General features: G+C 40.6%; 1 protein-coding gene across 1 annotated transcript; it reads left to right on the top strand.

The window, feature by feature from the left end:
* Positions 1-5,179: 5,179 nt before the first annotated feature.
* On the top strand, positions 5,180-26,999 carry carhsp1 (calcium regulated heat stable protein 1; the record flags this gene model as incomplete). Its single annotated transcript, XM_083895791.1, has 5 exons — positions 5,180-5,332; positions 22,794-22,981; positions 24,544-24,652; positions 25,611-25,733; positions 26,837-26,999. Exons 2-5 carry the CDS (start codon positions 22,891-22,893, stop codon positions 26,997-26,999), a joined length of 486 nt encoding a protein of 161 aa, XP_083751917.1. The 5' UTR covers positions 5,180-5,332; positions 22,794-22,890.
* Between the last annotated feature and the right edge of the window lie 521 nt (positions 27,000-27,520).

Here is a 27,520-nt window from a genome sequence, read left to right as displayed (position 1 = left end):
TCAGACCTGCTCACTGGTCACTGTTTTGTCAGAGTATAACACACACACACACACACACTGGAAACCCTACAGAGACTTGACGGTCCAAACGTTCTTTGCCTTTCTCATCATCCTGTCCACCACATCCGTCACAGAGACTATGTATACTGTTTGTATATTATATATACTAAGCTAATATATAAATTTCTCTCTCTATGTGTATATGTATTATTCTATGCTGTCAGTTAGCCGAGTTTGAAGGTAATCCCGTTCATTTTTGCGCCCCTTTTTTGGAGCGTGAACTCAATCCAGAGTCAATCCCTGTTTGTAAAGTAGCCGTTTTCACACGGGAATTCTGGAGATTTGGGTCCAGGCAGTTTTCACATGCCGTGACACTCTCGCAGTGGCTTTATTGTGAATTATCCAGAGCTTCGACTGACGCGAGATGGTCCGTGAAAGCGTCCCGTTCTCATGTACAGCTCCTGAAAACCACCTGAATTGAGTCATGTTAATAGGCTACAAGGTTAGAATACAGCAAATCACACAGAGGCACAATATAGAAGGGTAAGAGAGTATATTTAGTGCAAACAAGGAACTCCAGCCCATTTCAAAAAGCATGACAACTTTAGCTTGACTGAATCTGGTTGGGAGACGGTTTTTCTTCTTCTGTAAACATTACATTTCTCTCTCCTCCCTCTTTCACAGCACTGTTTCATTCCCTCATTCATTCACATCACTCACATTTTAGCGTTTTAACATCTCGTCTCCAAGCAGATAAAAAAAAAAAAAACGCATATATCAGGAGATGATTTTGATTTTAAAAACATTCATTTTCATTTTCAACCATATTTTGGATTGTTTTGCCACCACAAATAAGACTAAAATGATTCACATTTTTATTTGCTCTTATTTATATCCTACAAATAAATTTTAAAAATGCATGCATTCAGGTCCTATAAAGCCGTTTATACTGCACTGCATCAAAATACGATTAAAATGAACAATTTTCTTTTATTTCATCTTCAGCTGCTTTCATGTCTGTTTTTTAACCCACTGGATTGTAACTAAATGAAATAAATGTTAGGTTCAATACCATTCCATCACTTTTCATTTGTAATATTATTACAGATGACGATACAGTACATTAAAACGCCTCTTTTTCCTCTTCTTTGCAGTTGCAAATGTGTCCCCTTTTTAGTTTTTAACATGCGTTCAGACTGGCCGTTCGTTTTCATGATGTTATATCGGAAGTATTGGGGCTGCCCGGTTCTAGTGGTGGTGCATGGGCTTAATGAAATTGAAATTGCACTGGGTCAAATCTGCTGAAAACTTGGAGTTTTGTCGTTTCGGGGGGAAATAAACTCAAGAGTTTGTTCTGCTTCCTTTCTGAGACGGGACCTTGGGGAGAACTTTACTGCACCAAAAAAATGTGGTTAAAAATAACGTTTGGATAACGTTTCCAAAACGCTTTTGTTATGTAAAACTCAAGTTTGAGATTGTACAGTGACCGACTGTAGCTCCTTTGTTCTGCTCTTCGGCTACAAGATTACTGCTGAGGTAGAACGACGCTCATTTGACAAATATGGCCCCAGATTAGATTCTTATGTCGGCCTTTAGAAGTGATTAACTAGAGAAGGATGCAAATGCTATGTGAGCACCAATGTCACCTGGGTCTGAACAAAGCACGTTGAAAATGCCAAATGTCAGATCTGTGTGTGTGTGCAAAAGAAAAATAAAGTGAAGTAAATAATCTTACTGTAACACTCGATCAAAGCAGTTTGGCTTGACTGTGTGATGAAGGCAAAATGTTCCCGGGTTTGTAGATGAAATTAATAAATAAAACCAGTTGCTGTAACTGCTCCCATCGGTATGATCGTCTTACCTTCATCTATTACTTTAACTGTGATTATTATTATTATTATTATTATATTACATTGTTCTGAACCTGAGCCGTGTTTATCTTCAGTGATTTAATGCTGTGAAACAGGCAGAGAGACATCCAACACATCTGTATCCTATACGTTGCCCGTCATTCATCTTGGGAACATTTATGTTAGACCCTTCATGCCAAATAAATAAACACCCATGTCTTTCAAACTCACCGTGTTGAGGCTTTCTTTAACCCTTTAAGGTACGACTCAACTATTTGGTTCGACCACACTTTAAGTCGCTGTATCTCAATGAAAAATGCATCAAGCTGAACACAACCTGAATGAGCCATGTCTACCATTGCGTCTGTGAGCAGTATGCCTTTACACTCGGTATCCGCGGGGTCTTAAATCCAATCATTTGAATTTAAGGCCTTAAAATGCCTTAAAATTCTCCTAAAACCTCATAAAAAGTCTTAAATACAATCATTTGAAAGGTCTCGAAAATCTATTAAAGGTGCCATATGTAAGAATGTGGCCAAAAACGGTTACTACATTCAAATTCAAAATACCGAGGCATTTTAGGTTTCGTTTTCTGACGTAACTGGCAACCCGTGGTTGCTCGGCAGCTGAGACGCTGCTGTCTGCAATGATTGGTAGACGGCGGTAGGTGGCGCCACATGCCAGAACATGATTTCAAAACATAAACATGATTTGCAGTCTGCAAAATATATTTTTTGATGCAAATACTTTGTCTGTACTGTTGTTGTTGGTGCGTTCAGTTTGTTATATGAACATTATACCTGAGTCTCTGTGACATATTAGGAGGATTTTATGGCCAGTTGTTTTTGATTTATTACATAATGCACCTTTAAAGTTACTTTTATATAAAACATGCAGAAACTTCAGTCTCACTTTGAAATGTTTCTAGTTTTGAGGATGCGATAACGTAACTACAACACGGAACTAAAGTAGGCCACCTGTGCTTCCCGGTGAGAATTTATCAAGCACCACTAGCTAGCGTGCCTGTGCGCGCGCCGCGGCGTGTTACAGCTTAGCATAGCAGCGGAGAAAACGTAACGAAAGCCCACAGCTAAGCCGAATTGCTTGCAGAAGATGGGTAAGTGCAAGTTCAACGATTTGCGGCTCCAATTTTCCTTCATGTCTTTTGTGCTTTTTTGCCAATATGGATGTGAAATGGGTCTTAAATTGTATTCATTATGGTCTTTAAAAAGTCTTAAATTTGACTCGTTGAAACCTGCAGATACCCTGTTTACAGCATTTCTTCAAACGCACATGACGCGTATCGGCAGGACTTTCAAAGGCAAGACTATTTTGTTGACATAATATCTTTTCAGAAGAGTTGTTGTACATAATTATGTAACTTAATTCAATAAAAATAAGGTTCAAATAAATTTTTTCAAAACATGCTCTACAAAACAGTTGACTCGTCATGTTATGCTAAAGCTAGAGAAGCTAGCTCATGTTTACTAAGGGTTAGTGTTGTTAAAATGATAACTTTAATTTATTGATTGAGAAATTGCACTTAATGTGACTTCTCTGAATGTTGTACTTTTTATTATGAACAGACGTCTCAACCGTTTGGTGGAGGACTGTATCTGAAATATTGTAGGGTCTAATTAAAAAAAAACAAAAAACATAGATACTGATTGTCGTTATTGTTATCATAAGTGAATAAAACATGCAAAGAAATGATTTTTACTTTTTTCTTGGTGCGTACCTTAAAGGGTTAAAATAATAACCATTGCAAATACAACTGCTAAATCTAGTCGTGGAGCTGCTCTTGTTTTTCTAAGTCCTGGAATAAACTTGCGTCATATTTTGTTTGTTTTGATAATGTGACCTTGTTTAGTTTCCCAGTGTCTGGTGAACTGTGTTAACCTTTTCAAACATTCTTTTCATATTCATTTTCTGTTTCAGTCTGGACATATGAATGAAAATACTAGGCCCCTTCTATATAACGAATGGTTGCCGCCTTTATTATAGCTCAGCCTTTAATGATGCTCCTTTGTGGCTGTGTCATTATACTAGAACTAGATAATTGTTTGTCGTGTGATGGGTGTGAGGTTTTTATTTTTCTCTCTATGTTCAAATCAGCCTCTGACACAGTTGATGCAAAGGAGTGCTGGTTAGTACACATCACTGCACTAACTACAGTGCAACAATAGACAGTATTCACAGTGTGTCAGTGTGGCAAAAAACAACTCCATGCATACGTTAGTGGACACAGAAAGTCCATTCATGACGTCACACTGTGAAAAATACTGCAATGTCTCCCTCTACTGAATAACAGGAGGCACTGCATTGTCAACTTTGTTATTTTTTAGATTCAAGATTCAACACAGGGTCAGCACACACTTATTTTCAATTTTACAAATGCATTAAACGTGTTTAGAATGTCCTCTCTATAGATTATCCAGCGTAATGTGTAGTCACCTGCATGTGAAAATATTGGTTTTATTTATTTAAATAAATAAATTAATAAATATTTATTAATACATTTTTCAAAATGTGACCCATAAATTTTCTTTTTTTCCCTTTTGTAATTTTCCCTCTTTTTTTGTTTGTTTTGAACAGATTTTAATTCAATTAAATAATAAATTATATTTTTTACTAGATTGTGTCTTGTTCTCTGTATCCACCAGGTGGCCAGATTATCCAGCATAATGTGTAGTCACCTGCATGTGCAAATATATATATATTCAATCTATAATAATTACTTTTTCAGCATGTAATCCATACTCTTTTTTTCCCTTTGCCATTTTCCTAATTTGTAAGGGAGTTTTTTTTTGTTGTTGACATTTTTGCATTTGTTTAGACAGTTTCTTTAGAATTTTTTTGTTTTTGTTTTACTAGATTACTGTCTTGTTCTCTATATACACCTGGATGCCAGATTATCCAGCATAATGTGTAGTCACCTGCGTGTGTTTTTTATTTATTTATTTATTTATTACTTCTCAAGATGTAATCCATACATTTTTTTTCTTTTCCTTTTGTCATTTTCCTAATTTGTAAGGGAGTTTTTGACATTTTTGCATTTGTTTTGAACAGTTTTTTTATTCAATAAAAATGAATTAGAATTATTATTATTTTATTTGTTTACTAGATTACTGTCTTGTTCACTTGTGTATTTGTATATAATGCATTTTATCTTATTCCAACCACCACCATTTGATTTTCCTCATCATTTAATTTATTTTTGCACCTTTTTTTTTTGTTACACTTCCTCAGTGACGTCACCGTGACACTGGTCACGCCCATTCAGAAACCGAGGGGGAGAGAAAGTATTTACGCTGTCTGGCTCTGTGAGTTATCTTCTCCGCCACGTTTTTCAACAACGGTGCAGTAAAGTGAACATTCTGCGCTCAACTCTGCTCAAAAAGTTGTACTTTTGTTTCGTTGGACGCCCTTTTGTTTTTCCACAGTCGACAACATCGTTTAGTCGCGAAGGTGAGCAAGTGAAGGTGAGTGATGCTCTTTTGTAAACAGGGTTCGGTCCGTGAACGCAACACGAGCGAATTCTCTCCTTCAAAATGTAGAATTGTTTGAGTTTTTTTTGTTTGGTTTATATTAACTAACACGACACAGGCTTGATTAATGTAACACAAATCACGTTTTAGTCGCAATAACACTGGCACATAATGTCAAGTTTCTTTTTCCGACTTGCCCCACAGGCGTTCACGTCGTCATTTGCCCACTACTCTGTTTTCGTGGCGTAGAAAATAAATTAAAATTAAATTAAAACGTTGGTAGTTGGGTTAGATGATTGCCGAATTAAAGGATTCCCAATAAAGTTAATAGAAAATACCATAAAGGTGTTCTAATGTTACATACATACAACACTCGATAATGCATTTGTTGTTGCCATAAAGCTGATATACTAGCTTAAACTAGCTTAAACAAATCACTCAATAGCCTTTTAGCAAACATGTAAACAAGCAAAGGAACACGAGGAAAAACCAAACAACTGATGGAAGACTCGTTTGTATTCCTCTTTAAGAGCTTTTCTGGCACGAATGCTCACACTGTCAGGACCAGTAGTCCTCTTAAAGACTAAAAAACCTGGTCCAAATGAGGCCAGAACGTTTCTGTTTTACGTTGTGTCAAATGACTGTAATTCATTCAGCAATTTTCTCCATATTCACATAGTTGTGAGGCCATTTTGGCTCTTCCTCACAGGTGTGCAGAGATTTGTTGTGGTGTTAAGTCTTGGTTTCAGTGTTAGCCTTTGGTTGAGGTTAGGGGTTTGGAGATGGATTTATCTCACCACTATTAAAAACACATGTTTATATGTGTGTGTGAGGACATTTTGGCTGGTCCTCACATCCCTAAAAAGGGCTTTTGTGGTTAGAATTAGGTTTAGGTAAGGGTTAGGGGCTAGACAATGTATTATGTCTATGAATGTCCTCATTATAAATGTTATATGTGTGTGTGTGTGTGTGTGTGGTAACAGAAGCTTTTTCTCATCAAACCTTCATTTGGAGTTAATGAAGTGCTGGAAGATGAGCTTCTGTGGGGGCGCTCAAGAGATGTGGGATGTCGGCTCATTATAGGAAAACAAGCTACACCATGAAGAACAGGTGGTGGTGGTGGGGGATCTATCGTTGTTGTTGGTTGAAACAAAAACCGTCCTGCTGATGTGGTGGTGCCGTGACTTACCTTGTTTTTGTGTGTGTGTGTGTGTGTGTGGTGTAAAAAGAGAAGTCATACCTTGACTAATGAGGGGTGTCGTGATGCTTTTTCAAAGCTACACATGCATAGTAAAAAATGGACAGATTTACAAGATTAACAGGCCTGGACTTGAAGCACACTCGGTCTGCCTTCTTAATAGATTCACCACAGTTGAACAAGGCCATTGATGTACACCTGCAGGTATACTGGTGCTTGTTTTAGCTAGTTCTGGGACTGAAATGAATTCAAACGTCACTTGAAATGACAATGACTCGTCACTGACTAGATCAGGGGTCACCAACCTTTTTGAGATGAGAGCTACCTTAAGGGTAAAAAATAATATGGAGGGCTACCACATTAACATTTTTTTTTTGTTTACCATTTAAATGATTAATATTATGCATTCAACTGCATACACATTCATTCCAGTGCTTACTCCTAACGATTATCAGTTTTTATAAACAATATCAAAGATATTTTACTGAGCGATCATATGGATACATGCAAGTGAGGTGAAGTGAAGTGAGCCCGCGGGCACCGTATTGGCTGCCTGCGGGCTACCAGGTGCCCGCGGGCACCACGTTGGTGACCCCTGGACTAGATTATAGGATGTAAGAGGAGGCAGTGACACACACACACACACACATTGAGTTAAATTTAAGTTTATGGTCTAGTGGCATGATGTGTGACTTCATAGTATTGCATCATGGCTAACCAACTACCCAGCCCAACCAGCTGTATCACCAACCTTAATTGTTTGTCATTACTGTAATTTTAGTGGCGCTCATAACAGTGTCTGATTTTTGTTACCACACGTTTTTGTGGCGAGACACAACAGTCGGGACTCCACCTGGTTAATGATCGTGTAGCGTGTTGTTGACCCCGTGACACCAGACATTTGTGACCTGTGATTGCGCAAACATCAGCGAGACTCCAGATAAGACCGAAGGTGATGGAGCGAAACGGCAAATTACCAGGCAAATAGTACAATTCAAAATTCAATTCAAAACCGATCAGTTTTGTCAGTTCACATTTTTTGCAGGCGGCAACAACCACAAATGTCATGTTTGTGAGACCATTGGTATTGAAGCGGGAGATATGCAAGATAAAATGTGCCTTTAACCATTCACTATTGAGGAAATTTAGAAACTGAGCTGTTTTCGGCAAGTGAAAAATTGACAAAAGCAGAGGAGTCTCTGACCCCCTCCTGAAGTGGTTTTGGCAGATCGGATAACAGTCCGTCCTCAAGGTGTCTTTGGTGTGTTCACGCCTGTACTCACAAGTGTTCAGGCGCAATCCAATCACAGGAAATGCATTTTTAATACCAGGTGTAAAGGGGGCTATGACTATTACCTCAAATTAAACATCCATCCATTATCTACTGCTTTATCCTCCAGGGTCGCGGGGGGGTGCTTTGCCAATCTCAGCTGACACAGGGCGATATGTGGGGTACACCCTGGACAGTTCGCCCGTCCATCGCAGGGCCACACATAGATACAAACAAACATTCACTCACACTCTCACACCTCCGGTCAATTTAGAGTGACCAATTCACCTAATCCCTAAATTTGCATGTTTTTGGACTGTGGGACGAAGAAACAAATTCAACATAAGCACTTTAAAAATATCTGCTAATACTGTATGTCATCCAGTATTCCTGTAGCTCCACTTTTTTACCCTTTAACTTGCGCTTTTGACAGTACCAGTGTGATTTGCTACCTTTAAGTGTGGGCGACTTTTTATTACCTCCGCCAAGGAGGTTATGTTTTCGCCGGAGTTTGTCTGTCTGTCTGTTAGCAACATAACTCGAAAAGTCACGGACGGATTTGGATGAAAATCGGGAAATTTCAGGAAATGAACGCAATGGGACCAGGAACAAGTGATTACATTTTGGGCGTGATCCGTAGACGCTATCACTATTTTTATTGCCCGTTTTGTGGTTGGCTGAACTGCCTTGGCGGAGGTCTGCGCTCTCAGTGCTTCTAGTTTTTATATTAGTTTGAATGGCATTGTCTTCCTACAGACCAAACTAATAAACTGATAAATGAAAATAAGTTACCTATCTTCTCTGTTATTAATGTTTTACTTTTTTAAGTCCTCTGTGGTGTGAAGCCACTTGAACCGCTCACCTTGGTTTTTTTTATTACCAGGCCTTTTATAGTGTCACAGTTGTGAGGTGGAGATCGTTGTGCATGTTGTTGTGCAATATGATCTGCTGTACTATTCCCTTGTGAGCACTGGCTATAGACAATAAAGCAGTTAATGGTAGGAAGGCACATTGAGTATTGTGTATTGGCCCACCCCAGCTCTTCCTTCCCCATTAAATAGGACGTTCCAGAGGCAGAGGAGGAAATCTTTACCTCGGAAATAGGACACCGTTTGTCATACAAATGGTGTTATGTAACGCTTTCTGGTAATTTTCCTCTACCAGTCCTGGACCGCTACCCCTCCATCGCCAAAAGAAACGGAGGAGAATGGAGGAGCAGTGACCAGTGGCTGGACCCAAGTAGGGATTAGGCCATAGAAAACGGGAAGGTACACAAGTTAGAGCGTAAACATGTAAATAAGCAGACTTGGAGATTTATGGGGGAAGGAACAGAAAATAATTTGGACTTCCAACTTCACTCTGGAGCTGTAAAATGAGCATATATTTGGCTTTTTGCTTGAATGATTATCATACTAGTTCCCGATGAAGTTATTCCAGTCAATTATATTTTAAAGGGCACGTGGGCTCATGCAGAAGGTGAATACAGTCCACAGCGCAATGTAAAAGAGGCTAAATAAATGTTATATGGCAGTTTGGAGAGTAAATAGATAGAAAGATAAGACGTTAGGAGAAACTGAATGAGTCATGGTGCTGCAGCTGATCATACTGTGAATGAAAATGCAGTTGATTAGATTTGACTTTTTGTTACATGCTGTTTTCCAGACACTGAAATATGACTGTAATAGCCTCTGGTGTTGTTCTTATCACCTTATCATCAAAGTGGGACAAACTCTGCTCAACCGGTATTGTAACCTGATAATAGTTGGTGTGGTTTGCACATAAGGTTAATGTTTGCGTTGAGAGTGGGGGTTGACGGCAGGTTTTTGAATTTGTTGCTTCTTCTTCTTTGGGTTATTGTGTTCCCATTATGTTAAGATGTCGAGAAATATCATCTTTTTGGTTTAGCACAGCTTACTTTTACATATATTCCCCACACAAAGTTTATGTCACTCACTTCTGTGAGGGTTCCATACGGTATCGACTAGTACCGCGCTAGTGCTCACACCATAAGCTCACACACGACTAGTGGCTATTGACATTTGTCAATAAGTTGTAAACTGTCGTAGCAACAACAAACAAGTTTACCACAAACAAGCTAGCTAGCATGTTCATGTTCATGTTCTCCTCAGCTCTGATTGGAGGAGGAAACGCCAAAGAGGCACATGTGCTGTGTTGTTGACGCAACTCGACCAACTCGTCCTCCCAGACTTTCTGTCCAACGTTGATTCGCCATTGTTTTCAGATGCTTTGTGCAGTGAGGGGGGAACAAAAAGTGCTGATGGTGGGGGAATGAAGCCATGGCATTGCTCCATCTGTGCGAGAGCCTGATGTCCGCCTATGCCAGAATATTCAACCTTATGAACGGTTGTTGGGGAGCAGACTGTCCTGAATGAATCCTGACTTCTGACTTTCCGATCACAGAAAAACACATTGTGAGGCAGTTTGAAGATTCGTTCCTGAGCTGTTTCCTTGCTAATCAAGAGCTATTGGGTGCACCTACTGTATGATGTCCCACAGCTGAGGGCAAGCAGCCTGGCCGAGACATTAGTTAGGAAGTTTTCCTGCACAGTCGGAGTCTACTCACCTTGTGTACATCTCACCTTGGACTAAAATATAACTTAAGAGGTGTTGTGTTACACACTATAAACATAGCTACATGTATTAAGGTGGCACTGGACATAGAGGACACACACCAGATCAGGTTTCCGTGTTGGTAAATGGGTTGTGTGGCAGTCATTTGTACCATTCTGCTCTTCTGGCAACGCGATATGAAGGTGTGAATGTTTTTTTACATTAAATATTGTATGCATATGGAAACGGGCAGCTCTTTCAGTCTGTTTGGAGGTTGATTATTACAACCTCGCTGTAGCCATGTTTGTTGTTGACAACTATTTTTTTAACTTTTTGCTGCCCCCTAGAGGATATATAGCTTTAAAAAACATGCTAAATTGAAGGACGCATGGGATGATGAGGTAGTGATGGTTACACAGGGGGATTTCTTTTTTGTAACATAAACCCATATCGTCTATCTATAGCTAAATCAACCCTACCCCCATGGCTTACATTTTGTGTTGGATGGTTTGGTGCAGATACAGTTTGTGGCAGGAAGTCTTCACCCACAGGAAGTGACAATCGTAACCTGTGCTGTGGCCTTAAATCCAAACTCTCTCCTTTTAAACAACAACAGCAGCAGCTAAAAGCACTCTCTCTCTCTTCAGAGAAAGTGGCTCTCGCTGCCCTTCACATACTTCAGAGACAGCACTCTGATGCAAGCGTCAAGTTCCCCCTCACTTTGACTTCCTGCATTGTATTTTTACTGTCTCAATGGATTCTTCAGTGCAGCCCCTTGTTTAGTTTTAACACTAGGGCATATCATCGTATACTGTATTTTCTGGGTGAATTATTACCCAGTCTCCTGGCAGAAGTGACCTTTAATCTCTGTTTTTGTCTCTCTCTGGATTGACCACTGTTTTTCCTCAGCTGTCTACCTCTCTCTGTTCATTGGTTCGACCCTGGTCTGTTTTCCCTCTCTCGATATCTGTCATTATACGTCCTCACTCAGGATTTTTCCACGAATATAGACACGAGTGAGGAATTCAGTTTTTGAATAGATTGTAGCTGAATGAAGATCAGATTAGACCGTTTCTGTGTTAAAATGCATCTCCTTGTTAGCATGTGGAGCACTGTCACAGGGTCCTGTTACTATTAAATTTAAAATATTACATTTATTAAGCTGGTGGAGTACAAAATCATTTGCTTTGTGAGCAGATTTACAGACTCCCCACTTAGATTTACAAGATTTAATTCCTAAAACAAAAAGAATACGAAGGATTATGTTAACGAAGAGCTACACATAATATTCAATCTGGAGCCCAGGAGATCCCTTCTTGTGTGCTTTTGATTTGTTTGTACCGACATAATTTATCTTGGCCAACAGGGTTCAATTTCCATGAGCTGAAAGGTTAATCACAACAAAAGGATGAGGTAAAATTAGATCGGTCAAGTGCCGTTCTTTGACTCCTTGTGTGTTCTTCTATTTTACGAGATGCACCCATATGAATAAATCATAATCTCTAATGAATGAACTACCTCGTTTGATTTCATGTGGTAAACGAATCGCCTTTTATTCGTCGACTTTGATCAGATAGATCCTGAATATATTTTCAGCTCAGCACTTGTCAAATTTGGGTTCAGGCTCATTTAGAAACAGTCCTATTTTTGACAGTAAATTGTGTTTTCATGTAGAACCTGATCTCTCACATTAGGAAGCTAATTTACACAATAGATTAATGATAATTTCTTACTTCAAAGTGCTTCTGGCCTCTCTGCTCGTTCAGTATTCTGACTACACTTTGGGAGTGGATTACCATCTGCTTGTTTTCATTCTTGGCAATTGCCTTATTATTCTTTTTTTTTTGTCATTTATTTTTTATTGACATTCAGAGTCAGATATTCACATCCGATACAACATACAGTATATACATACATCTTACATCTGTCATCTGCTCTAAATGTATAAAAAATAGTTTTTGTTTGTGTCTTTATGAAAAGAAAACACACAACAACAATATAACTATGTACAGGTCAATCAATCAATCTTTATTTATATAGCCCACAGTTTACAAAACATAGTTTGTCTCACGGGACTTCACAGGGTAGGTAACATCCTCTGTCCTTAGACCTTCGACCAGGGTAAGGAAAAACTACCAGGGAAAAAAAAAACCCTTGTAAAAGGGAAAAAGGATAGAAACCTTAGGGAGAACCACAGGTGAGGGATCCACTCCCTGGACGGACAGACGTGCAGTAGATGTTACCCAAAAAAGGTAGTGAGTGATCCTTTTCGTATTGCACAGTCATTGGTTTGTGAAAATAAAATCAGGCCTATGGGGTGTGACATATTTGACCCAGTTCCAGTATGAAGCAAATTTCTCCAATTTATGGTTAACAAATGCAGTTATCCTCTCCATTTTATACATGTCCATTGTAATCCAATGTGTCCATCCATAAATTTGGACTCAAGTTGGGCTCTCTTGTCAATTGACAACCATTTCCTGGTTATACTCTTCTTACAGGCCACCAGCAAGATTTTTATTAAATGTTTATCTCCTTTCGGCCATTCCCCAGGAATGTGTCCGAAAAACATAGCCTTACTCTCGAGGTATTTTGCAGTTGAAGATATCCTGTAGGGTATTATGTATCCCTCGCCAATAGTCCTTAATGACAGAACAGGGCAATTGCTTTACAAGACTATGTTGTTTTATGTCAGCGTAGTAGCTGCAGACCATAGCTGGTCCATATCAACAAAGATATCAAAGAAATTGACTCATTATCTGCTCTGCATTGTCAAAAGGTGATTTATTTCAAGCTCAAGCTTTTCGCATTGGAAGCCAAACGTAGACAAACATGATTTAGCGGGGAAAAGCATAGGTGTTACTGATAACGTTAACAATTCAAGTGCATTTCAAGCATGTCAGGGCAGTGTGTGACACAAGGTTAAGGAAACTTCTCCCTCTACTTCCTACCTCCCTCCCAGTTTGGTGTAAATCAATTCTGTAGTTTTCTTTTTTTTGCATAATCCTGTGGACAAATTAACTACATAAATAAAATACAGCAGACATGGGTGAAAACACACAAAGCCATTTGTAAACAGTGATGAGCTAAACACACCACATACTATTGTCCTGAAACTATCCTCTTAGCCGTTGAACAGTTTTGCATTTGTGGATAAATTAGATGGCCTCATGTACAGTATGTTTGGACCCTTTTTGGCTATGCAGTGTGTACGACACTCTCAGATTGATAGTGCTGTTGCCTACGGCCAGTTTTATGAGAATCCCCTTAAATTTATGATATGACTGTGGCTGGAAACAACTAGGTTTAAGCCTTTTCTTTGGTGCGGTGTGGTCGTCCGCTTTGCCAGGGGCTTCCAAACCTCTCTTGAAACACCCCCTCCATAATGTGAGAGGAAATGTCACATGTAAAGCACCTGAAGCATGCTGTGCTTGTGTCATATAATAACAACGAGGGGAATGCTGCTGCTGCTGCTGGTGTGAATGACCGTATACCTCCTGGCTCCATGAATGTGTGCATGATTGAAACATGTGAAATGCTGCATTGACGCACATCTGAGAGAGGATGAGTCAGGACCATCTCTTTCTGTCACCAACACACACACACATCACTTTTGGGCTTGTAAGCACACACATGGACTCACTCACTCATTCACGCCCATACATCCGCCCACACTGGCTCCTAAGGACTCACACAGCTTAATGTAATGGGGCCCGTGTTGTGTTTAAGGTTAAGGCTTTTTGCCTTTAGTGCTCATCTCCAGCTGCATAATGTGTGGAAACACAGCTTCGGTCGTACATTGTGTTGGTGCATACAGGTTCTTAACAAGCTGCCTGTAGCTCTTAAAAACCTCCATCCACTTCATCTTCTTTCCACTGCAGCCATGATGACTAAGAGACCATCAGCTACAAAGGCTCGGTGGCCTTGTCACTCGTGCAAGATGATAAAAGAGGATGTAGAAATGTGATTTATATCGGTTCGCTTAGCAGGGTTGGATTACATTTGATTTACTTAGAGATCAAATAATATATTTTTAATAATTTGACTTTTGTACCTTTTCGGTCATATTGAAACAGGCTTTTAGCTAGGATTTTTTTAGAGGGTGTCCCCCCCCCCTTGCCCTCCGCTAATAATATATATGTATATAATAATTTTTTTCTGCGCACCGCCCCTGCTTACTGTTCTTCTCTCGCCTGCATTGTGCGCCGCCGTAAGCGCGCTCTCCGCAATGTCCGCATCTAACGCAGAATGGATAATATCTCTATGCGCAGTTATATCTCCACATCCATATATGACACATACATCTTTATGACGAGGACCGAGTACAGTCGCGATGATATACAGGGGATCAGAGTAGATCTTAGTAAAATGTGTTGACAGATTCTCAAGAGCGCACTTTTTATTGTTTTCACTCCGTGATCTCATTCTTTCTGTAGAAGAAGCTTTAGCACTGTAATTAAGGGAATAACAGATGCATCAGGTGAGCTGATCTCTTTAGTTAACTGCTCAAAGAGAGGGAAGAGAGTTCTGTCGCGGGGAGTTCATAATCTGTGCTGTTTGCAGCCAAGTTTCGCTTGTGCGCAAAGAGACTTTCCACCATTTAATAGGTGCTGTTCCACCGTGTCCTCGCGTCTTGTTGGAATCGTTTTATTGGTGTTCCAAACTGATCTTTTGCAGCCAGCACGTGCCTGTCTATACCCGCGCGTCATCACAACATCGTTTCGGTGGTTACTGGGGAAAACCGGAGGAAAAAATAGGGCGTCTTTTGGGCATCCTGCCTAAAAGTAGGGCGTCTAATTTCTCATTATTTTCAGCACAGTCCCCAGGACGCCCTGCTGGCTAAAAGCCTGTATTGGGACTTATTTTTATAACCACACGGACCACACTGAGGAGCGCAAAGCAAATCACTTTTCCAGTGACCGCACTAACACCCATTAACGTTAGATTTTGTCTCCAGTGAGACTAGATGCAATCAGCATTCATTCACCCACTGCTCAAATGACTCTGCAAAACACAAATGTTTTTTATCAGCTCTGGCTCTGACCCTTGGGTATGCTAATGCTAATTTGACCTTCTTTATTTATTTTGGCGATCTCTTTACAGAGTCTGCACCTTTTCCACCATGACCTTTATGATGTGTTCTGTTCAAGCAGTGATCTAAAGTCTTCATCAGCCCTTTTTTTTTATAATTAAAGGAGGGGGACTGTTGTGATCTAGCAAATGTCAAGAAAGTGAGAAAGCATATTTGCTAAACTGTTCCTTTAAACATTAATACTCATTCATCAATGCCAGCTGCAGCTTTTAGGCTACAACAGTAGTAATAATAGAAAGGACTGCTCTGTCTTCCATTACCTGGAGAAGTCGTCGCCTCCAGTCTCTCCCCCAACATGTAATTAACAGCGGGGTTTTTCCCTCCCTCTGTTCATTCTGCATTGTTTCATATTCATCTCTTCTTCTTCTTGACATCACCTTTTCTTCGGAAACGAACGAGCAGCTATGAGGATGTTTGAAACAGCGTAACATCATCTAACATAGGATAGATATGAAAAAGTCAGGAGGAAACTTTTTGGGTGATGATGTTAAAAGTTTCCTCCATCTCATCTGTCTTTGTCTGTGTCTTCTTGGTCTGTATCTCCAGACTGCATCGGTGGGATTTGATGTTTGCATTTTCAGTTTTAGACGGTGGCTGGGTCGTCTTCTATTTCCTCTTTTTGTCGGTTGTTGATGTTTGGATCTTGATAGCCAAGTTGCAGGGTGTCGCTAGATTAAATCAGTCAATCTGTAAAATCATACAATTTTACCCCATTCAGTTTGAATTGGCTCCAGCCAAGGGATAAGCAGTAATGGCTCATGAATGAGTGATTTTAGTATCTGTCTCATCTATTCTAAAGTACAGGAAACATCAATCGTTTTATGAATTTACAATACGGCGTGGTGTCGGGATCATTTACTGATCAAAATCTCATTTTAATCAGTTCATTTATCTGTTAATGGAGCTCTAGATGAATGGAGGTTGTCATTGTCCGTCTGAAAGGAGACACCAGCGAGTGGAGAATGTGTGGTTTGATGCAATGTCTATACTCCATAACCGACAGCTAGAGTTTCACTCAACAAAGATGTGTGTGTTTACTCATGTTTAGCTGGAATAATACTGATCTTTTCAGGACCAGTAGTCCACATGGAGACTAGAACCTGGGCATAACCTCATCTTTCTGAGGATATGGTTAAGTTACTGTTACAGTTTGAGATAGCACTTTAAGTGTAGGCTCATCCAAACGAATGGAAGTTGATGCAAACCTTAATCTATGGCTGCACAGACTTTGTGTGTTGTGGTGCTGCTGCTGCCCCCCCCCCCCCCCCCCCGCACCCCACTGAGTCGGTATTTGCTGCATCAGCAGGATCTCTGACAGAGGCATGGTGTCCGCAGAGCGCTATCTTGGAAAATTCCATAGGATACAAGTGCTGTGGATGTTTGTCTTATTTTGTGTGTGTCCGATCTCACCAGCTGCACTTATCTCTAAAGTCTGGCATCAGCATCGGCCACAGAAAAAATAAAACTCTTTCTTATAAAGACCAATACTTGTACAAATAGAAGTTTTTTGTATGATCCAGTCAAGTGCATTGTTTCTGTGTTCAGTCACTTAAAGGATGTTGATCTGAAAAATGGGAATATTGAGTGTGGAAAAGCACCCCCAGCTTGGCAGCTGTACTATGGGATGGAATGTACACTACCGTCCAAAAGTTTTGGGGTCACTTAGAAATGTTTTTGAAGGAAAATCACTTTTTTTTCCAATAAATATAACATTAAATGAATCAGAAATACACTCTATACGTTGTTAATGTGGTAAACGAATATTCTAGCTGCAAATGTCTGGTTTTTAATGGAATATGTACATAGATGTACCCTCTTAGAAATACGGGTTACAAAAGGGTCCTTCTACAAGGGCTGAGTTTCTACCAGGAACCATTTGCTTCTCAAGGGTTACTGGTAACACTAATGGTTCCAGCAAGAACCATTTTGATCCAGAGGCCCATTTCCAGTGTTCTAATGGTACATTGTGTTTGCTAATGGCGTTAGAAGGCTATTGGATGATTAGAAAACCTTTGAAAACCCTTGTGCAATGATGTTAGCACAGCTGAAAACAGTGTTGCTGGTTCTTTGACGAAAGGGCAAAATGATTATTTGAATAAAAATCATTATTTCTAATATAGTCAATGTCTTGACTATATTTTCTATTCATTTTGCAACTCTTTTCATGACTAAAATTGTGACTATTAAGTGGAAAACACAACAAAAATTGTATAGGTGACCCCAAACTTTTGAACAGAAGTGTACTATTTGTTCAACGTTTAAGACGTTATTATAGATACTCAGTCATGTCAAACAATCACTCTCTACAGCAGCAGTTGGTATGAAGAGAGACTTGTGTCTAAATCACTTCTCACCCTGTCATGTTTTCCATGCCTCCCTTCCTTATCGGCCACTTCTTCCCACCCTGTGTTCCTTTTAAGACCCGCTTTCCTTTCCTGCTGTTGTTCTAGAGCAGCAGCTCCCTCCCCCATCTCCCTCCCTCCTTCCCGCTGTCTTTCTCGTTTTATTTAAACCTGATCAGCAATAGCAGCCTTGTAGCATATTAAACGCACGCCACGGTCTTGGTTGTGTTTCAGTTGACTCTCAGTATTAGCTGATATGTGTTTGTGTGTGTTGATGGTCAGTCAGTCAGTCGTATCCCCGCCTTCCTCCAGCAGGATACATATAGTTTACTGACGCTGTGATTACATTAACATCATGTCTATTGAGTTAAGATGGATCGGGCGCTGCGCTGTGGCCTCGCTGCTCCCCCTCCAAACTGCAAAATGTATTTACGCTCCTGCTGTTCGTGGCTCGCTCAACATTCCTATTACTGCTGAGGAAATCTCCCTTCATAAATCTTGCCTAAGAAAAAATATCTCACCCTCAATTGCCAGAGATAAGCGACATATAGATAGATTTAGAAGTACCGTGTACAGTATGTATTTATACTATTTATAGAGCCTGTTAACGTCTGACAGGATGGCTCTTGAGTTTTTCTACCTCCTTACAGTGACGATAAAAGACTTCAGTGCACGTGTCTCTTTCTGTCAGCCGGTGTTAATCATCCTCGTCCAGTTTCTACAGAGTTTATCATCCGTCACATTAAACGCTGAGCCTGCGTCTGGCTCGGCTCCATTTTTGTCAGTGTTTTCCCGTCAGTGCTGCGTCCTGACATCCAAGTGTTAGTGATGGACTTTTTTTTACGAAAATAGTCCCTGTAAAACATGTTTTTTACAAGAACTCATGACTCCAGATCGAGGTCGAGTTGAACCCTATTGAATCGCGCGCTTAGCGTGGCAATCTTTTCCCGTTATATAAGCTATTCAAATTGAATCAGGCGCACCTGGAGCATTTGTTTCGTTACCGCTCTCAGATCAAATCAGTTTTTATTTGTTTAATCCAAATTATAGTCTGTACACATGCGGTGACGTCGTCCTGTCTTCAGACCTCGTTCCTCTTCTGTCTGTCACCCTCTCCAACGTTGAGCTAAATGCCGAGTATAAACATATTAGCATGCTCACTGTGATGAAAAAGGAGTGTGGGGTTGGGGGGAGGCTCAACGTTTAATCCTTTTCTTTCATCAGAATCACAGTTTGACACAATTAGTTTTAGATTGTGTTATGTTCTATTGCATTAGAAGCAGAGCTCCCCACAATTAGTTTTACCCCCAAGGGCTAAAATCATGTCGCGATGTGGGCCAGATTGTGCAGCAATAAATGCTCTCTCTCACACACGCACATATGCAAACACTGAGAAATAAACACAAACACCTGTTACATTCAAATGCACAAAGGATGCCGCTGTTGTGTTTTCTTGAGCTGTTAATATCGAGGGGAGTTCTTCATTTTCTGTATAATAATACTGACGAAAAATGACAGTCATCACTTTCTCATAGGGATGAATGATATCGGGAGTTTAACAGATACCAAGTGTATATAAATACATGATCCCCCTCTTCTGTAGAGATATTCTGACAGCTGTAGATAAATACATTTCTGCATTGTGTAAAAATAAACAAATATTAAAGTGCTCGCCCACATGTCCTGCCGTTCATCTCAACTTTTCTACATATTTTATTTATAGTCCAGTTAATTAGGACCATCCAGGTTCATTATATCTGTAATTCACCTCGTTTCTGAACTAGTCAGATGATGACTACTAGTCAGAACTATAGATTATAGAAGCTGGTCATTTGATTATTGACATTTACACTACCGTTCAAAAGTATGGGGTCACCTATACACTTTTTTGTGTGTGTTTTCCATTACAAGTCACACTTTTATTCATCAAAAGAGTTGCAAAATGAATAGAAAATATAGTCGAGACATTGACAAGATTAGAAATAATGATTTTTAAAACCAGCAAATCTGTTTTCAGCTGTGCTAACATCATTGCACGAGGCTTTTCAAGGGTTTTCTAATCATCCAATAGCCTTCTAACCCCATTAGCAAACACAATGTACCATTAGAACGCTGTATTTCTGATTCATTTAATGTAATATTCATTGAAAAAAAAAAGAGCTTTTCCTTCAAAAATAAGGACATTTTTAAGCGACCCCAAACTTTTGAACGGTAGTGTATAATGAGGAATCTCTCTCACAAGAATGGAAAAACTTTAACTGGTCTTAATATCATTAGAGTTTGTAGTTTTTGTTGTTTTATCTAATCAGAATGGTGTTTTGAATGTGGCTAGTTCAAGTGACATTGATATCGATCTCGTCATAGCTGTGACTGTTGTTGACAGCAGGAGTTGGGAAGAATTATGACTCTTTAAGGAGGAGGAGGAGGAGGAGGCCATGTCCTTCCTGGATTTTGAGCTTTGGATCCTCACTGCTGAGAAACTGTCTGGGAAAAACATAATGTGCCTCTACTGCTCCGCTCATAAACCTCAATAACACTATCATTATTCTCTCACAGTGTGTTTGTGTGCGTGTCCTGTCATTCAGCCACAGATATCATGTCGTGCCCATGACAACAACACAAAAGCTGCTATTTTTTTTGGTCACAATTTTCACATATGGAAACATTTGACTGAAGCTGTTAAATGTGCCACCCTCTTCACAAATGAGTCACCAAAGTGTCTCTTATCTGTTTTTCTTTGGTAAATGAGCAGGAAGTGTAGAAAGAGAGGGGAGTTTTTATCAGACCTGTATGAGCTGAAAAACAGGTCCTCGCTGCAGCTGGCGAGGAGGAGGTTGTTGCGGGGAGCACAGTTGGCGAGGCAGATAACCAAAACGACCGAGCAACGCCTCGCGCATATAACATACAGTCATGTGTGATTGTGCTACAGCGAGGTCAAAGCCGTAAAGCCTGTGTTTTTATTACAGTCATCATGAGCTGAGACGTGATGGGAGTTCACTGTAGAGCTGCAACAACTTCTTGATTAATAGATTAATCGTTCGGTCCACAAAAAACGTTAAAAAACGTTGATCGGTGTTGATGTTCTCGAACGCCTTGTTTTGCACACAAACCACAATGATTCAGTTTTAATGTAGTGCCAGGCGCGTTAACGGCGTCAACGTTAACGCCACGATGCGTTTCCACGACGACTGACCGGAAAAAGACACGCCGCGGCGTCATGTTTTCGTGCCGCGACAACAGAGACCGCTTACCAGTTAGCTCCTTTAGCGCCGTTAGCGTGCCTACAGTCGAACTGCAGTGGTCTGTTTATTAAACAAAAAGAGCAGCGCTACAAATAACCAGAGTACCTGTGTACTGTATGTGTGTAAAATTTAGCGTTACTTTAGAATCCAGAGTCACGTAAACATGACGTGGCACGCGTCTTTTTTCCGGTCAGTCGTCATGGACACGTGTCGTGCGCTAACGTTGACGCCGTTAACTGCCGTTATCGCATTAACGTGCCGAGCACTATTTTACTGATTTCTTTGTTCACTCTTAGAAATAACGGTTCCAAAAGGGTCCTTCTACAAGAGCTGAGGTTCTATCTGGAACCATTTGCTTCAAGGGTTCTTGGTAACACTAATGGTTCCAGTAAGAACCATTTTGATCCAGAGAACCCTTTAAAACCCCTTTCCTGAATAAAGGGTTCTTGGTAACACTAATGGTTCCAGAACCCTTACTTAATTATTTCTACACTCATAGAAATAAAAGTGCTAAGTAGAACCATATAAGGTTCTTCGGCCTGTCCTCACAGGAGAACCCTTTTGGCTCCAGGTAGAACCTTTTTATAAAGGTTCCACCAAGAACCCTTTAAAAACCCTTGCTTCGGGATAGGGTTTTTCAGAAGCAAATGGTTCCAGGTAGAACCTCAGCCCTTGTAGAAGAACCCTTTTGGAACCCTTATTTCTAAGAGTGTTGTGTGGAGCAAAGAAACCAAGAAAATATTCACATTTAAGAAGCTAAAGCAATCAGAAATCTTGTTTTAATCATGAAAAAAGCTTCAAACCGATTCATCAATTATCAAAATAGTCGACCATTGATTTAGTTATGGATTAATGATGTCCTGCTCTGAGTTTTTCTTTCTATTACAGTGTTTTCCCCTCTCTCTCTCCCTCTCTTTCAATAATTAATCCAGTAATGGAAAACATAAATCAGTGGAGGTTTTTCTTCCCTCATTGCTTCCCATAGCTGGCCGTGTAATGACCGATGATGTCAGTCCTGTGGTGAGGTGAATGAAGGGACTGTTCTCCTTCTAGGGTCGCAGTATTGTCGGGGGCCTGTCCAAAAATGGTTGCCATAGTTACGGCGATTTTTGCGAATGAAATATCCCCCCCAGCACGTCACCGCCGTTCACTGTCATTTTCTTTTTCTTTTTTTTGTGGGGGTGTTGTCCTTCAGGGCTGAGGTAACGATGCTGTTTTTGAAAAACACCTTCATTAAAGGCACTGAATCTTACATTTGAGCGTACGCGCTGCGCGGCCACATGGCGAGTTAGTATCAAACACGGCCAGAACCGTTATCATTTGTCTTTATTCGACAGCCTTTTGGCAGAAAATGACAAACATTTCACCAATCTGAGGCAAAACACCTCACACAGGAAGTAAAATATCACATTCTCTCATTATATAGGGCTCAGTTTCTCATGTACACGCCAGGGTTGCTTCAGTCGGTCAAGTCTAGTTTCACTACCTAAATATACTGAATGACCAGGTTCTAACATGACCGCGCCAGAATTCATCATAAATAAGTGATTCAGGCGAGCATGAGTCATCGCTTTTACACACGTATCGGTCACCACAGAGTCAGAATCTTGAGGACGAGCCAGAGAAGACGTCAGTCAATCAATACAAGATCCTCATGAAAAATGTAATGAATGAATGTTGTGACTCTGCATGACAATTTATTAGATATTGATTGTGTTCCTCCTCTCCTGCTCTCCTCAGGTGTTTTACATCCTTGGCTGAGTGACTCCCCTCTTCCTTCCTTCCCTTCTTCCTTTTCTTCTCTCCATCCCACACTTTAAACTCCACCTCCTCCACCATGTCCTCTAAGGCCACGCCCATCCCGGGGTCAACAGCCATGACACCTCCACTGATCCCTGCAGGATCCCCAAAGTCTCCGGGGTCTCCAGGTAAATGATGTTGTTTCTTTTTTTCCTACTTTGAAGCAGTTAAGTCTCCGTCCCAATACCTCCCCCTTAAAATTTCGCCTTGGTTTTGACCGCCCTGAACCGTAAATTCCCCTCGTCGAGGGGAGTGGTATTGGGACATCACTACATGCAAATTAGCGTAGTGAACGTAACGAACGTTCTAACCTACGTCACATGTTGACAATTCTACCGGTGGAGTGTGCTACTATTTTCATTCAGAATCGATGCTGTTTTTTCTCCGTCCTCATAAACGCTTTATCACGAATGTGATTGAAATTTGACAAGTCCATGGTATTCGTGTTCGAGTTTACACCGTTACACACATCCAAAACACTGACAAAACTACCCAGATGTAGCAGAGCTGGCTGGCGGCTGTTTGCCGGGTGCTTCGAGAACATTTGCCCGTCATGCAGCTCTGCGTGGCTGGGCAATCGGCGGGTAGCCGCTCGCTAGCTAGTTAGCTAGCTGCTTTCATAAATCGTCACTTATTTTCTGACGTTAGTGTTCAAACGGTCCTTTGGATGTGTATCAAACCAACATATTACAACACAATTCGACATTGTAACGTGCTTATTTGCGAAAATATATTACCATGTAAATGTTCCTCGGTAGATGTGGCCGCCATGTTTGTTGAAAAATATCAGCCGGATCGCTGAATCCGCAAAGCATCATGGGTAATTTCGTCTTCCACTTCTTTTTAAGGCCGCACCAGAGCTCACTACATTTTGAGGGTTGATTATAAAGGAAAAATCACAATTCCCCTTGCTCCTTCCTACACGTGAACGCGCAATATGTAGGGTTAGGGGAACAATGTAGGGTTAGGGGAAAAATGTAGGGTTAGGGGAAAAATGTAGGGTTAGGGGAGGTATTGGGACAGGGCCCAAGTCACCGAAAATTATATGAAGTTGAAACTGAGTAAAATAATATGTTATATCAGCGTAGGGTAACCTAACCCTAACCCTACAATAACCGAGGGTTATAATGCGTCACACTGCGGGTTGTGTTTTCTATGTCCGCCACCAATAGCAGGATTATGCCCAAAAAAAACCTCTGGAACTATTTTATAGCAAAAGGGTGATTCCCTTAATTTTGAGAGGATCCAGTTGAAAGGGTGGATACAGGCCCTTTTAAAAAAAAATAAAACTTCCTTTATAGCTGCTGTCAACAGCGCTGTATTCTGATCTAGAGTGTTCTAGAGTGGTCTGACCGTAAAATCAAATCATCCTTTATCACACAACATATCCAATCGGGATCCTTGACTTGGAGCCAGGCCTTTTTTTTAAAGGAGAATTAATTCAGTAATGTTATGTGCCAAATAAAAAAATCAGGATGAATGATGTTTTTTGGGCATATTCCAACATGACAATGCCAGGATTCACCAGTCTCACATTTTGAAAGAATCTCATTAAGGCCACAGTGACCCACACGTCATAAATGTGTAGCACGTGGACTGGCAATGTTTGGTGCACATCCTGAACATGGTCCAGATTTTAAGTGTCTGTGTCTGTGTGTGGTTCAATAAAAACGTTTTGTATTCTTTACAGAGTCCCTGCATCCTCCAACCCACAGATATAGAGACCGCTCACCTTCTCCTATGAGGGGCTACCTCGTCCCCAGCCCTCTGCCCACTCGGAGAACCAGGACTTGCTCAGCGTGAGAACACACACACACACACACACACACACACACACACACACACGCAAGGTTTTCATAACTTCAGGGAACATTGCATTGACTTGCATTCATTTCCTGGAGACTTACTCTAAATTTAACCATAACTACTACTGGCCTAATCCTAACCCTGACCCTAACCTTAACCTAACCCTAACCTCAATCTAACCTTAACACATTTCTTCACCTTAAAATATAGTAATTTACATTGTGGGGACTTGCTTTTTGTCCCCACAAAGCAAAGTCACAAAGTCCCCATATGTGACTGTGTAAACAGTTTTAGGTCCCCATAACATTAGTAATACACGGGCGCACACACACACACACACACACACATATATATACTGCATTGCAGAATTCAATGTAGTTGTAGAAAACGGCAACTTTTCATTAAGTAATATTAGAATGTGGCCAAAAACAGTTACTACATTCAAATTCAAAATACCGAGGTCTTTTAGGTTTCGTATTCTGACGTAACTGGCAACCCGTGGTTGCTCGGCAGCTGAGACTCTACTGACTGCAATGACTGGTAGACGGCGGTAGGTGGCGCCACATGCCAAAACATGATTTCAAAACATAAACATGATTTGCAGTCTGCAAAATATATTTTTTTTATGCAAATATTTTGTCTGTACTGTTGTTGTCGGTGAGTTCAGTTTGTTATATGAACATTATTCCTGAGTCTCTGTGACATATTAGGAGGATTTTATGGCCAGTTGATTTAGATTTATTACATAATGCACCTTTAAGTCTACTTCATGTTGTTCTTTAGTTGCTCCTCCTTAAAGTTGCACTAAAGACCATTTGTAGTATTGTGTATACTGACATTTTCTAGCTCCTATTTTTGAATGTTACTCTATTTTATCTTGTAGTGTGAACATCAAAAAACAAAAAACCCTGTCTCAAAAAACCTTAACCTATATATTTCCTCTCCGTACAGGACGGCTCGTGCAGCAGAGGGTCCGTCGTTTGCTGGAGTGTGTAAATACTTTTCCCGCTCCAAAGGCCACGGCTTCATCACGCCGTCCGACGGGGGCAAGGACATCTTTGTCCACATTTCAGAGTAAGTGCGTTTGTGTATAAGAGAGCGTGAGCGTTATTGATTTGTGGATAAGTGCTCAGTCCTCAGTGTAAGGCAGCTGTGATCATCCCTGGAGATAAGGGTTTTTTTAAAAACTGTATATATTCTCTTTGTCAACATCACATCGCTGCTGAGGAATGACGCAGTGATGTGCTGGTACTGCGGCGTCTGACGCGCACGTAGGAGTTTTTAATTGTCCGTGCGCATACACTCTGCTGACGTCTATGCATTGTATGAGTGTACGGCGATAACAGAGGCTCCGTGTTGAAGGTCATCAGATGGTTTGTTGTCATCCTCCACCAACGCTACTGCACCTGCTATCACCAGCCCTGTGTTTCGCCAAATACACTATATGGACAAAAGTATTTAATGATTGAATTCAGGTCTTTGAAAATCAGTTAAAAAGACTTAGAAATCCTGAAGACACGTCTTATAATCTCCAACAATCAGCAAAGGAAATGTCTAAAATCTCAATATTTAAGCTTCTATTTTTAAAAAAAATGCCATGTTCTGGTTGCTGGAGAAAAAATAAAAACAGTAACTACATTCAAATTCAAAATACCGAGGTCTTTTAAGTTTTGTTTTCTGACGTAACTGGCAACCCGTGGTTGCTCGGCAGCTGAGAATCTACTGACTGCAATGATTGGTAGACGGCGGTAGGTGGCGCCACATGCCAAAACATGATTTGCATTCTGCAAAATATTTTTTTTAATGCTAATATTTTGTCTGTACTGTTGTTGTTGGTGAGTTCAGTTTGTTATATGAACATTATTCCTGAGTCTCTGTGACATATTAGGAGGATTTTATGGCTTTAGTTGATTTAGATTTATTACATAATGCACCTTTAAATGTTTCAGATTATCCAACAAATTTAAATAGTAGACAAAGACAACCCAGGTAAACACAATATTTTCTACAATTTTTAATTCTTTTGATTCCAAACATGAATTAAAAACACAGCACTGTAAATGAGTGTGGGTTATATTATTGTAATAATCTCACATTGTTGTTAAACAGGTTAATAATAACTTATACAAATACAGTGTGACTTATTGCCTATGTTATTGCTATTTTCTTCCCCCCAGCATTGAGGGCGAGTACGTGCCGGTGGAAGGCGACGCGGTGAGCTACAAGATTTGCTCCATCCCGCCCAAACTCCAGAAGGTGCAGGCGGTGGAGGTGACCATAACCCACCTCAACCCGGGCACCAAACACGAGACCTGGACGGGTCACACCGTCAGCAGCTGAACGCTGGTGCTCCGAGAGAGAGAGAGAGAGAGAGAGAGAAGGGGAGGCGGGGCTTAACGAGGCCGGGGGGGGTGGGAACAGAAACATAGGAAATGGGAAAGGAAGGGGCGGGGGACAGAGACAGAGGAACATCCATATAGATGTGATAGAGGTTACACTTTTTGAGTTTCTCTGCCCTTCCTGGGAAAAAGGTGTCGTAGGAGAATAATTCTGATTACAGCAGTGGAAGAAGTGTTCATCATCATCATCATCATCATCATCATCATCATCATAGACATATTTCTAACTTGACAGTAGATTATTGTAGACTCTGCCTGTGTTGAATTTGAAGTACAAAGGACTTTAGTAGTAGCCGGCATTCTTTTTTGTTTTTCTGGAAGAATTTTCCTCCCACAGTCCAAAAACATGCAATTGGACACCATAGGTGTGAGGGTGAATGGTTGTTTGTCTCTATATGTGTCCCTGTGATGGACTGGGGACATGTCCAGGATGTGACCCCGTCCCCCTCCCCCTGCATCCGT

This window comes from Microchirus variegatus (assembly GCF_963457635.1).
Source record: "Microchirus variegatus genome assembly, chromosome: 10".
Classification (NCBI taxonomy): domain Eukaryota; kingdom Metazoa; phylum Chordata; class Actinopteri; order Pleuronectiformes; family Soleidae; genus Microchirus; species Microchirus variegatus.
This window is presented reverse-complemented; position numbering and strand designations above follow the sequence as displayed.